We start from the raw sequence: 13669 nt of genomic DNA, 5'->3' as shown, positions 1-13669 counted from the left end.
TATTGATTTGTTACGTTTCAAGTTTTCTGTTGCACGAAGTGCATAGATTAGCTGCCCTACGTTCTCGACGTCTGGGGTGAGCGGTTAGGGGTTCATCCCCCTAACCGGCTAAACAGGTATTCAGTTGGTGGGGCAGAGTGAATTTGGTTTAAAATTTTATTTCGTATTGTAAAGTTAAAGTTGTAAATAGTTGGCAATTACAGCCTTTTAATATGTTCGGCAAAAAGTCGAGCGCTGGCTCTCTTTCCAAGAAAAAAGCATATATCGAGATGAAAGCAGATAGTGATTCAGAAGATTCAGAGAGTGGAAACTCTGAGGTTCAGGAAGAAGTGGAAGAAATAGTTCCTGAAGGTACTGGGACACCACAAGATACAGCGTCTAAAAAGGGAAAGCAGGAGACTTGGACACCAGAAAAGAAATCAGAAATGATACATAGTATGAAGAAGTTGTTGAACTCTATGATAAAAAGTTCAGGACAAGGACCTGTGGTAACTAGTTTAGAAAAAATAGTGGAGGCACGAGAGAGACTAAGGGCTCTCCTATTACAAAGAGAACATCGAGTAACGGGCAATGTAGCAACCAAGATTATGGAAATATGGGATGATCTAGAAATGGTTATCGTAAAGTTGGAGATAGACCTACAAGTGAATAGGGCTGATAAGAAAGATACTCAAGAACAAAATAAAAAGGAATATGCTACGGTGGTAAAAGAAAAGTGTGTTGCAAAACCCAGGGTAGCAATTATTACTACCAAGAACAGTAAACATAAATGTAGTGAAGACATTAAAAAAGATTTAATTAGAAATGTGAGACCTGAACTACATGTGTGTGTATAGGTAGGGTGGCTCCTAGAACGTCCGTTCAAATCCACCTCGTTTCTTTGTACGTTGAACAGACTCTGCAAAACAGGCCAGCGTGTAGTAGTGCAATGTTCGTGTAGTTTAATGCATGTTATGTTGTTGTGTTATGCTGACCTCTTAGCTACCGAGAAGCAGCTATCACCAGGAAGGCTGCTTCTAGATACTCGTCCACACCACGGGAAGGTGGGCCAGTTCCAGTAGATGGGACGCATAAGGTCTCAGGTTATGAGACAACAAAAAAAAAAAAAAAAAAACCCTCTGGGGGCCCAATCCAGAGCTTAAAAAAAAAAAAAAAAAAATAATAATAATAATAATAAATAACACACGTGTATATATATATATATATAAAATAATAATAAAAAAAAAATAAATAAAATAAAAAAATAATAATAATAAATAATAATAAAAAAATAAATAAAAAATAAATAAAAAAAAAATAATAAAATAAATAAATAAATAAATTAAAAAAATAATAAAAAAATAATAATAATAAATAAATAAATCCTCCTCATCATCACCAATAGTCTCTTGGGCATTCTGGACCCACTTCAGTATTCTTTTCAACACACTATTCTGGTTCAACTGTTTAACAGGCGTTTCCTCAGTTCAAAGGCTCCCTTTGCAAAATCCTGGAATAATTGAAATACACTCCTATTAGATACAAACACCTCTTCCCGACCTAACTCATTTTCAGCAATGATTTCCCTGATTATTTCCCTGACATTATCGTAAATTGTACACACATATAATATATGGTGCCAACTTTCACTCTCACCACAAAAACAGAGATCTGTATCCGAAAGACCCAACTGAAATAATTTCGCTTTCATCGAGCCGTGACCTGTTAGTAAAAATGATGTTTGTAAACTTGGCGTAAACCAACTTCGAACTGTTCTGTCACTTAAAAAGGTAACATCCGGAATAAATTTCTTTGTCACTCGACCAGTAGATACAGTGTCCCATCTTGTTTGCCACAAGTTAACAATCTCATTTAAACATCTTCTCTTCTCCCTCTTAATATCAGAATTTATGTCAACTTCTATGCCAACAAGTCTAGTAGATATTTTCTTCTTAATGCCATAGCACAGCCCTCGATAAGCCACGAACAAATCCAAAGGGACTGCCCCAGCCATCACTTGAAGTGCAGTCGTAGCTACAGTTCTACATACCCTTAATATACTGAGAAGCATCGTTCTTTGTAGTGAGTTTAATTTAGCCTGAAATCTAACAAGAGCCACTCTGTGAGACCAAACTCCCGCTGCATATGTAACCATAGGCAGAAACACCACCTTATAATATAAAAATAAAGTTTTATTGGACACACCCCAATCTCCTCTTGATACTCTTATAATATAGCCGGCAAATTTCCTAATCTTGCTATGTAGATGTGTTATATGCGCATAATAAGACAACTTGTGATCAATAATGAGCCCCAAGTATTTAGTTTCAGAAACCATAGTCAACTGTCTCCCATTTAATTTTATTTGCGGCGGTCGTCCCAAATCAAGTTTGGTTTTAAAAAGCATCATTTTGGTCTTTTGGGGGCTAATGGTAAGCTTAAATCCTTGTGCCCAGGTATTAATATCATTTATTACACGGTTTGCATTTTGCTCCAAATCGTGTCGTGATCGACCTGCCACAATTAATGTGACATCATCAGCAAAAGCTATCACGTGACAATTTACTTGTGGTCGAACCAGCCAGTTCTGTAACACTAAATTCCAAATGGAAGGACCTAATACAGAGCCCTGAGGGCAACCTCGCGTGATTTGTCTTTGAAGGAGAAAATGTTTAGACCTTACAGTCACATATCTCTCAGAAAAATAACTCCTGAACAGACTGTATAACTGCTTAGAACACTCAGCACGACACAGTTGAGAAAGAGCTGCCTCCCACCATACTGAGTCAAACGCACCTTCAAAATCTATATATATAGCGAGTTCATATTTTGAATCAGAGTTTGAAATGTATGTATGAAAGTCCAGAAGAGCATCCTCGCACGATTTCCCCGGTGTAAAACCATACTGATTAGGTGTAATCATGTCATGACGTTCTAACAATTCTTGTAAACGTATTGCCATTAACCTCTCTAACACTTTCCCCAGATTAGCCAACAAAGCAATTGGACGGTACGACTTAGGCTCAATTAAAGGTTTCCCAGGCTTCCTAATTAGCCTCAATAAAGCAATCTTCCATTTCAATGGAAACAGTCCTTCCTCTAGGCACTTATTATATAACAAAAGTAACATGTTAGGTATTAACTTAAAAAACCTCACTATAAATGCGTTCTCAATCAAATCTATTCCTGGACATTTTGCAAAATTAAGTTTCTTTAACACCCCTGCTAGTTCATCTATTGTAAACGCCATGGTATTGCCTCTAGCTACATAAAATTGATTTTTTCTCCGCAGTTCGAATTGGCACTGTGAGTCTAAGATGGGATCGTCAACCGGGAACAGCCTGGTTAATATTGCATCTACTGAATCCTCCCAGCCAATAGTCTCAGTAGAATCCTCTTGAATTGTATTAAATACCTCCAAACTTCTCAGTTTATCTCTTGACAACTTATATAGCAAACCCCAGGGATCGTTTCTCCCCGATTGTTTTACAAACAATTGCCAGGTTTCTCTCTTCCGAGTTGCCATGGTTCTCTTGTAATTATTTTTAAGAGATACATAATTGTCATGCAATCTAACTACCTCAGAATGACCCCAATTCCGATGCCGCTGGTACTGTCTCCTAGCTCGATATACAGCCCGTCGTAAGACAGTCAGTTCGTTTGTCCACCATGGGCAGGATTTTAGTTTAATAACCTTCTTCCTACCTGACTTATATGCCGCTCTTACTATTGAATCCTCTATAGTATTAGCTAAATATATTGCAGATTCACGAACTATCTGTTGTTGTTTATCCGAGGAAAAGTCCCGAAGAATAGAAGCTTCATACATGGACCAATCAAATGATTTCAACGAAAACCGAACAATGTGTGGTATCCGATCTTGAGTACTAGTTAAATCCGGCACATTCTTCACATAAAACAATATGGCTCGATGATCACTTGATGTCCAATCAGGCATTACCTTCCAGTTACAAATACAATGTCTAATACCAGAAGTTGTTATAGTTAAATCAATATTAGATTCACCCATTGGTCCACAGAAAGTAGAGAGTTGATTTGACTTGTTCATTACAAATAAATTATGGCTCGATAAAAACTCTTCCAGCAATAAACCTCTCATGTCAGATGTTGCACTATACCACAATGGAGACTTTGCATTAGCGTCTGTCGAAATAATCACTTGTTTAGGTCTTAAAATGAGCAACACATACTCTAAATAATCCACGCAATTATTAAAGTCCATTGAAGGAGCACAATACAGAGATATAAAATAGAATTGAACATTTGCCGAGGCCACCATAACACATGTAGCGAACTGGTTACATAACCTATGAACAACCACTACGTCTAGATCTCTATTATTGACCACAATTCCAGTTTTAGGCTCTTCCTGCACCGGTTGTATTATTCGTGACGTTAAGGGATAACCAAATATTCTAGATGTTTGCTCACCTGGAACTCTAGCCCAATAAGGTTCCTGTATTGCCACCAAATCAATTTGAAAATCCTCACTAATCTTCCTAATCTCGTCCGCTACCAATCTCGATCGTTGTCCATTAATCTGCATTATTTTAATTCCTGTAGAATAAAAAACTTCAGTTAACTCAGGATCTTCTTCCAACCCCCTCTCTCTTCGTTCATTACAACTATTCATTAGCAGTCCGAGTTCGTACCATTTCCAGTGCTCTTTGATATTCTGGACATCTGACGTCCCTTACTGAATGGCAACAATCCCGCTTACGGCGCTTGCAGTTAACACAGCTTGGCTCCTGATCTTTGTTTGGGCATTCAGCATATACATGCCCCCCTCTTGCACAATGACCACAAGTAGGGGAGCTGTGAGTACAATATTTCGTAACGTGTCCGTATCCAAGACATAGAAAACATCTGGAAACTATAGTAAAGGGGCGGTGCCTATGCGAACTTACTGCCAAGTATAAACGATCCAATGTGGATATAAACTTATATAACCTTGGGGAGAGAGTAATAACCCAGTGTACAAAAGCTGTACTTCTAGACTTGGTCGTAAACCTAAAACTTATGTCTTTCTTAACTTCCTCAAACGTGATCCCGCATTCTTCCAAATTCTTACAGTATAATTCTTCAATGATATCTTCCTGACTTAACTCCTTAGGAATATCATATATAATCACAGATGGGTTGCCCTTTTTAGGAACACCCGTTGTTATTCCAACAGACGCCAAAGAATCCGATGCAGCTATATTCACTAAATCCGTCTTTATAGCTGTTTCTAATAACACACCTTTATTTCGCACCAACCGCAGAGCTCGGACTTTCACTGACTTAAATTCATTTTTTAAAGCATTTGCCACAGCAGTTTTCACTTCAGAACTCGATTTAAGCTCACTACTATCAGAAGCTCGAAGAATCATAAGATTTTCCCCAGACCTGGGTATTCCTTCCTTAGGACGAGTACCACTCGCTATCTCCGCATAAGTACGCTTTACTTCCACCCCCTGCACTTGCGCATGATCTTGACTACCTATTACACCCCCCTTATCACTCACTACTGCTTTGTGGGCCTCAGTCTTACTATAAGGCTCAGACGAAAATGTTTGAATTAAATGTTCTAGTAAATTCGCCCGTTTACTGATCTCGGCATTTAAAGCTCTAAGTTTTTCATTTTCTATTAATACAGCCATAGTCGCTGTTTCTAACTTAGCCCATTTGTCCATAATTATGTCTCCTACCTTCTTTGTAACCTTATTAACATCTGCCAAGAGGAAGCTCCTAATGTCTTTCCTCATTTTAGAAATCCCCTCACACATTGACGATACATCTTGTACATTGTATAGCTCATCAGTCATAGTTTCAACATCCTGACTTGGTATAAGTTGCACCTCAGTATTCGCAGCTACCTGATCACTAACTTCCTCTTCATGCGCTAACTGAATATTCGTATTCCCAAAAGCTCTAAACTGATCCTGACTGTGTCTTCTAGAGTATACAAACTCCCCATATTTTATAAACTCTTCCCGTGACTGTGGCACTTTAGGTGGAAGTAGGGGGGAACCGTCCTCCCCTATATCAGATCCCACTGTATGCTTCCTAACTGTTCCACTTGATCCTTCCATAATTCTTATGAAATTCAATTATCCAACTAAACAGCTAACAATGTGTTAGTTCTTATTAATTTCGAACAGTAAACTCAAACTAATTACTTTGCAGTGAAAACTAATCAACTGCTAGATTATAAAAAAAAAAAAAAAAAAAAAAAAAACACATGCAGAACAATAAACCAGTACGCTATTCTTTTCTACTGATCCCTATTGATATTAATAAATATTAGTTCCAAAAATAAATAGTTTTCAAACAAAACAGTAATTCTGACTATGTATAATCAGACTACTCCTCCCACCTCATAAAAACCGGAACAACTGCTACTATCTTTATCTGCTATGAGGCGAAGAAAACACGGAGCACAGTAGAAATGCGACCGTACCGACGCGAAACACTGCTGACCTGAACTACAGAATGTTAAAGTCCAAAATCTAAGAACTGTTCTGGATAAGAAGATCGTCCTTGAAGTAGAGTCAGAAAAAGATATAGATATGCTCGCTGATTGTCCAAAGTTTAAAGAACTAAAACTGTGTGTAGAAAAGGTACAGCAGCGAAATCCTAAAGTTTTAATTTATGACGTGGAACTAGATGTGAATAAAGATGAACTGAAAGAACAATTATGGATTAAGAACTTGAAAGATTATGGAGTAAACCAAGAAGTATTCCAAGAAAGTTTTAACGTGATATCTGTGAACAAAGCAAAGAGCAAGAATTTGAACAACTGGATAGTGCAGATAGCAGGTCCGGTCCATAAACAGCTGATCAGAAAAGGAAAAGTGTTTGTCAACTGGTCTGCCTGTCGGGTCCGTGACATTGTCACGGTGACACAATGTTACAGATGCATGGCTTTTGGCCATATTGCAAAGTCCTGTAAAATGAAAGCGTTCTGCGGACATTGTTCCACCGAAGGACATTCCTATAAAGATTGTGTGAACAAGGAAAAGCCACCTTGTTGTATAAACTGCAAACGTAGAAAACAGACAGCAGACCATAACGCTGTAGACCATACTTGTCCCGAGTATGAAAAGGCAATGGCCTTAAATCGAAGAAGAACAGATTATGATTAGAGATAGTGCTATGCTTGGAGAGAGACTCAGTGTGAGACTATAATTTTTTATCATGATTAAAATTTTTAACCGCCGTACGAGTAGAGGTCTTCCTCCACGAGGAAGGGGCGGTAACTGTGGTCACACGGGATATTTGCATATCTCTGTGTGACCACAGGCTAAAGACCAATAAAACGGTCTTTTTAATCAACAGAAATGTTTAGAATAATTTTGGCCTAATAACTATTGCAGTGATGATAAATCACACAAATAAAACTGTAATAAAACAAAAGATTAAGACTTTTGCGCATATAGGCAAATTGCCTGGGTGGCGCACTGGAGGTTCTGTTGCTTAAATGGAGTACCTTGTGATGAAGGAAATCACCTGCGGGAAATAAGACATTCCGGTTAATAACTCGGGAACCAAGCAATTCCGGAACTATGTTGATATAAAATATTTTTATTGTCTATATATGAGGAACTCATTCCTGAAATTATGCCGTGCCTTTTTGAGACACCCTGTATAATGGCATATAGGCAATAATTAAAAAAACAAACTGCATTACCGATCTCCAAAAAACTAGCGCGAATTAAGGATGATTGCTAAAGAACTTGATGTGGAAACTATAAAGATCGGTCGTGTGTTTGGGCCACGATGAGCAGCTTGTAGCTTGCGGACGGCAATTGAGGGTTGGAGGAATTATGCCGCATTTTGCAAACATTTTGAATCAGAAATAAAATATTCCAGATTATGAAATCGACTTTTAAATTTGGAATTTCTTAACCATTCAGCACTAATGATCGACATCTTGCAGGAGCTCTCTTACCTTTCAGAAGCTTTACAGAATTACTCTGGTAAAAGCAGATAAAGTAATTATTCGGAGTATCAATGCTATTGTTAATTTGAAAATTCCGAAAGAAATTATGACGCTAAAATTGAGAACATGTTGAAATTGAAAGAATCAAAATCGAAAGTAAGAACAGTAAAATTACCAAATACGGAGGATGCGGAAAGGTCAGGGAATGACCACCGCATATCCCGGAGAAATATGGCCTTAGTTGCTAATGCTTCTAAAAACCAAAACAACAACAACTCTCCGTAGCAAGGCGGTGAAAACCGAATAAGAAATTTAAGTTTTCTAATAAAATATGAAATGAAAATTAATGACTTTAGAAATTTTGTCGAAGACAGTTTATCTTTAAAATCGTGTGAAATTACCTTTTCAATTAAGAAAGCCAGAAAATATCTTTGAAACTATTGCGATTAGCAGTGCCGAAGCTGAGTTCAGCTTTCAGCGTAATGAATAATATTGTGACAATTAAACACGTTGCAGATTATGATGACCATACATCTAAATGGAAAACCATTGCTTCAATTTGATCCGGATCGTCAAATCATTTCTCAAATCGTCGCTCAGCTGTTGAGCAAAGCAGAAGATCGACAACAAATATTAATAAGTAAATTCTATATGGCAATTTTTAGAATAAATTTTTCTTGAATATTTGTGAAATAATTTTTTTTTTCATGTAATCTGTAATTTTTTGTTTACTTTTTCTAGAAAGTTTGTTTTTATATTGTGGAATGTTTTGTGATAGTTTTTATGTTATTTGTGATATGGGAAATATTTCATGTTATTTTTTATTTGCAATATTAAAATTTTATCATGAAAAAAAAAAAAACGTATCCATTATATTTCCCTAGTTGTGCGAAATAAGAGAGCATTTTTTATTGTAAATATTTTATTTATCATTCACAGATTTTCATAATTTCTGGAAGACAAGATACAATGGATTTATGATAACTAAAGTAAAAGATGTATACTTTGGAGTGCAAGTTGCGTATCTAAATATCTCTGTAAAACAGTACCAATTGATGTAGCGATCTTGTAGTTGAAGCCACATACGCAGCTGTTAGGGGAACCTAACAATGGAATGTAACGAAAATGCGAGACAAAAAAGAAATTGTTGACAAATATTTGTATTGTTGCAATCGTACTTACTGCAGTAGCAACTTCAGGAAGCATGATTGTGACTTCGTCACACTATTCAAAAATTCTAAAAGGTTAGAACTCCAGACACTGCCGTATCCAGTTATCATCGTAAGGCGAGGCATGACGAACCAGGTTTTTAAGTTTTTTTTTTTTTTAGATAGACCCAGAAATATTTTACTCATTCACTTACACGCATAGTTAATGGGATAATAAGCCGCATCTGCCCAACCCCCTCCCCGAAATCCACTCCTGACTCGAGATATCATACCGGTCACGAAAAATACGTCACGTGCTCTAATCACACTACTGGTAGTGCGAGCATGTTTCAAAACCATTTCAACATCTAACAACCTGCTCAAATGCTTAATTTGAGCAGGTTGTTAGATGTCACACATTATCCTTCAAAAAGGAGTGCCACTTTTCACCTGAAATTGGCAGCCTGTACATTAGCATTAGGAGAGGCATATGATGCAAGAAAGCAAGCTTATTAAGCATTGGCCAAAAAAAAAAAAAAAACCTTCCCATTGAACCCATCCATTCATTCCAAATCCATTCTACCCATCCATTCATTCCATGTAATGACATGGATTCCACTAGGTGTCTCAGGAAGTCTAGCTCAGGATATGACCATTCTTCCATCAGGATTTTTGTTAGCTGCTGTATTGTGTTTGGGAAACAACTGAAAACCCAACCGTCCTTTTGAACGTTTCCTCCCATTCTAAGTTTGATTTAGATCTGAACAATTAGGCAGCCAGGGAGATACTGGAAATCTTGGGAATGTTCCTCTAATCATTCTAATATAATTTTTACATGGTGAAAAGTTGTGTTGTCATCTCGAAGGAATCCATTGTAATCCATGTATAAATGAGGCATAGTTGGGTGAAATTGGTTCAGGGCGGCTGAAAGATATTCATTGGAAACAATAAGACCTAGCAGTATGAACGTGTAATAGACCATACCTCTATAGCATGATACCACCTCCAACCACTTGAGTGGTGGATATGAGACAGGCTGGATGCATGGCTTTGTGAGGTTCATTATTTCAAAATGAATTGAAATAATTCATTTTGTACAATTCCGTGTTGTTCCATGCCGTTTACATTTTGGACAGTTCCCCATGATGTGGCAGTTCTTTTGTATGGACTCATATTTCAGTCAGTGGGATGATGTTCCACACCATACTGCTAGGGCTGTTTGGGAATGGTTCATGAACACGAATATACAAAAGTTGGAATGGATAGTGCAGAGCCCGATTTGAACCATTCCAGTTTATCACATGCGTACTGAGCACCTATGTGATGACCTGGAATGTGATGTGTGGGCCAGTCCAGCATGTCTCATATTGGTAACTGAATTCGTCACTGTTCTGCAGGAGGAATATTTATGACAATTATCTGGAAAGTCTAGTCAGGAGGACGAGTGTGTCATAGCAGCCAAAGGGAGCCAGCTTTCCATTGAAAGGAATGGCAGTAATGTCAGTATGAAAGCATACTGTGTCCAGATACTTTTTATAAGGTAGTATATATATTGATTGAGATCTGAATTAATATTACAGTTTACTAATTTCTACATTTATTTATTTATGCAATATAATTTACTGTTTTGTTAAAATCACCGGTTTTGTTAAAATCACTAACTGCGTACACCGAAACTCGCCGAATGATTAAGAACTTTTGGCAAAAACATCTGAACTGCCAACAAATTTTCACAGACCATGAATGATCTGAACCTAAGTCACTAATTTGTCCAGAAAGGAATTATTTCAATTTTGCATCTTTGTAAGTTCCCTTAAATATTCCGGCATATAAGTCAACCTTTAAGGCACTAAAAAAAACTGCCTAAAATTTTCAGGTTGACTTATACACCATGTATAAAATTTTAACCTTCTGTTAAAGACACGTGCCTAGTTAGTTTCTTAGAGTTAGAAAGATATGAATTAATACCAATGCAATTTCAATTTTTTACATATGTATTTTTACAAAAAATACATTGTTGCTCTGTATTTCATACCTAAAAAATTTGTTCATTATCTTCATTAGACACAAGAAATTCATGGAATTCGTTGTAATTATGTTTTTGGGTTTAGTTTTTGATTCTCGAAAAGTAAACCTGAAATCATCAATTTCTTTTAGAAAATGTGCCAGTGGAAAATCTACTACATAACGCAAGTTCACAACATGGGGGATGGGGAAGTCAGGGAGGACAATGGCCCCAATTTGAGATGACTATTAAAGATCATGTCAGAGCATGATCATTAAAGATGTCATTGAACAATTTGGCTTTGGGGGAGAGGAAACCAGAATTTATAATTTCACCATTCAAATGTTCGTCAATCAGGCAATGAGGAGTGGTTTGATTACACAATTAGTGAAGATGTTTTGGGAAACACTCCTTGAATATGGCACATTTAGAAATTTTTAATCCCTCAGATATTTATTTGGTAATCAAACATGCCGAAATGTAATGCAATATGCATACGTTACTTACCTTCTTTATTATTATTTTAATAACAATAAAAAAAAATATATATATATATATATATATTTGTTTTATTATCTAGAACTCAAAGAATGTGAAAATCCAGGTGTTCCTGCAAATGGTACTCGACAGGGTGCATGTTGTGAATCAGGAAGTACACTGCATTTTGATTGTAATGATGAATTTGAGCTCAGCGGATCTCAACAAATAACATGCATAAGGGGAGAATGGAGTAACCCGAGACCACGTTGCAAACGTAAATACTTTTGCACATTACCTTGAGTATGAATTCATAATGTCTTGTATAATTATTATAATTACTAATTATTGAATTGCTAATTATTGTTTGAAGAAACACAGTAATTACTTAATATTAGGTTAACATCTGCTACTGTTCACCTACTCTAGGACACTGTAAAAATGTCTTGTGAAAAAGGAGAAGGCTGACATTTTCAGAATGATATATGCATTTTGAAATATAAATCAAATATATAAAGGCTCAAGCTAATGGGAGTGCTGTGGCTCAGGGGAGACCTGAGGGGGGCAGTTGCCCTCTGAATCACAGACTATTAAAATGCACTACTTGCTTGATGTTTGTGGACAGTCGGGTATGGGACATGATACTGCCATGGGGGATGTCTTTGTGTGTGTGCGCGATGCAAGGAGTGTAAGGAAATCAGGCGACAACTCAGGGTTGTTATGGGCCTATATGAGAGCTTGAAGGACAGGGTGGATGCCCTCAAAGGATTAAAAGTGAGGGGCCCATCAAGCTCTCAGCTGCTCACACCAATGCCAGAGCTTGCACTTGGTCATCACGCAACATGGCAGCAGCCCCCAAGGCAGAATGCACTGGTCCCAAAGGAACTAGTAGTTGTTGGTAACTCTATTGTCAGGGAAACGGGAAACATGCTTTGTAAAAAGGATAGGTGGAACAGGACCAGGGTATGTCAGACAGGGGCAAAGGTTGATGATGTTGTAGAGCGGATATCATCTTTTAAGGGCACAAAAGGTGATATAGTTGTACACGTTGGCACTAATGATATTAAGAGTAGGAGACCGGCGGAACTACTTAAAAAGTACAGGTCACTGTTGAAAAAAAGGCGTGAATTAGGGTTGAATTTGAAAGTGTCTGCAATTCTGCCCAGACACGATAGGAGGGAGTATATGATGAGAGCCCTGTTGATCAATTCGGCCCTGGAAAGATTGTGCAGGGCTCAAGGGGTAGAATTTTTTTCAGCCTGGTCTGTACTTGTTAACAGGAGAGACTGCTTCTACAGGGATGGGATACACTTAAATAGAAAGGGTGCAAGAATGTTTGCTGATGCTATCGAGGCAGTGTTAGGTGGGTCGGAAAACTGCCAGATTGGGGGGGATACAAGGACTAATAGATTAACAGTAGCCACTGGCAGAGGTGAAAGTGTTTCTTGCACTGCTTCTATTGGAATGAGCCGCAGCCTGGAAAATAAGATGCAGGATATTTCAGAGACTGCTGGGAATCATTGGGGTACAAGTAAACACATGGGTTGTGTTAGGGTAGCTAAGAATAGCAACAGGTGCATGTATACTTGCGTGTACACCAATGCTAGGAGTTTAGTAAATAAATTTGATGAATTTGAGGTATTGCTCAAAACATCAAGGGCAGATATTATGGGGATTTCAGAGATGTGGTGTCACACAGATATAAGGAATGCAGAACTGGAATTTGGGGAGTACAATGTGTACAGAAGGGATAGACAGGATAGGAAGGGAGGAGGGGTTATGCTATTAGTTAAGAAATACATAAAATCCAAGGAAGTGAAGCCAGTCGACATTGCTGGACAGTGCAGTGTCGAGTCAGTTTGGTGTGACATAAGCATTGGGAGATCAAAATTGAGAGTAGGAGTGTGCTATAGGCCTAATGACTCTGATGAGTATAATAAGAAATTGTACAGGGAAATAGAGTGGGCCAGTAAATCAGAGAGTCTTATAATGGGGGATTTTAATTTCCCAGATATTGACTGGAATTTGGGGACTGGTTACTCACACACTAGCAGGGCTTTTGTGGATTTATTGAATGATAAATCCACAGACTGGAAATCCACAGACTGATAAATC

At 37.6% G+C, this 13669-nt stretch overlaps 1 protein-coding gene across 1 annotated transcript in view; it reads left to right on the top strand.

The window, feature by feature from the left end:
- Nucleotides 1–13669, top strand: part of LOC150087615 (complement factor B-like) — a 286583-nt gene that overhangs the window by 25530 nt on the left and 247384 nt on the right. The window contains exon 3 of the mRNA XM_090369826.1: nt 11658–11831. Within this exon, the coding sequence (XP_090225952.1) occupies nt 11658–11831 (174 nt within the window). The remainder of the gene's footprint in view (nt 1–11657; nt 11832–13669) is intronic.

The sequence above is a fragment of the Mastigoproctus giganteus genome, chromosome 3 (assembly GCF_048544385.1).
Source record: "Mastigoproctus giganteus isolate SK-2022 chromosome 3, ASM4854438v1, whole genome shotgun sequence".
NCBI classification, from domain to species: Eukaryota; Metazoa; Arthropoda; class Arachnida; order Uropygi; family Thelyphonidae; genus Mastigoproctus; species Mastigoproctus giganteus.
Note: the sequence above shows the minus strand (reverse complement) of the source record. Positions and strands in the feature narration are given on the sequence as shown.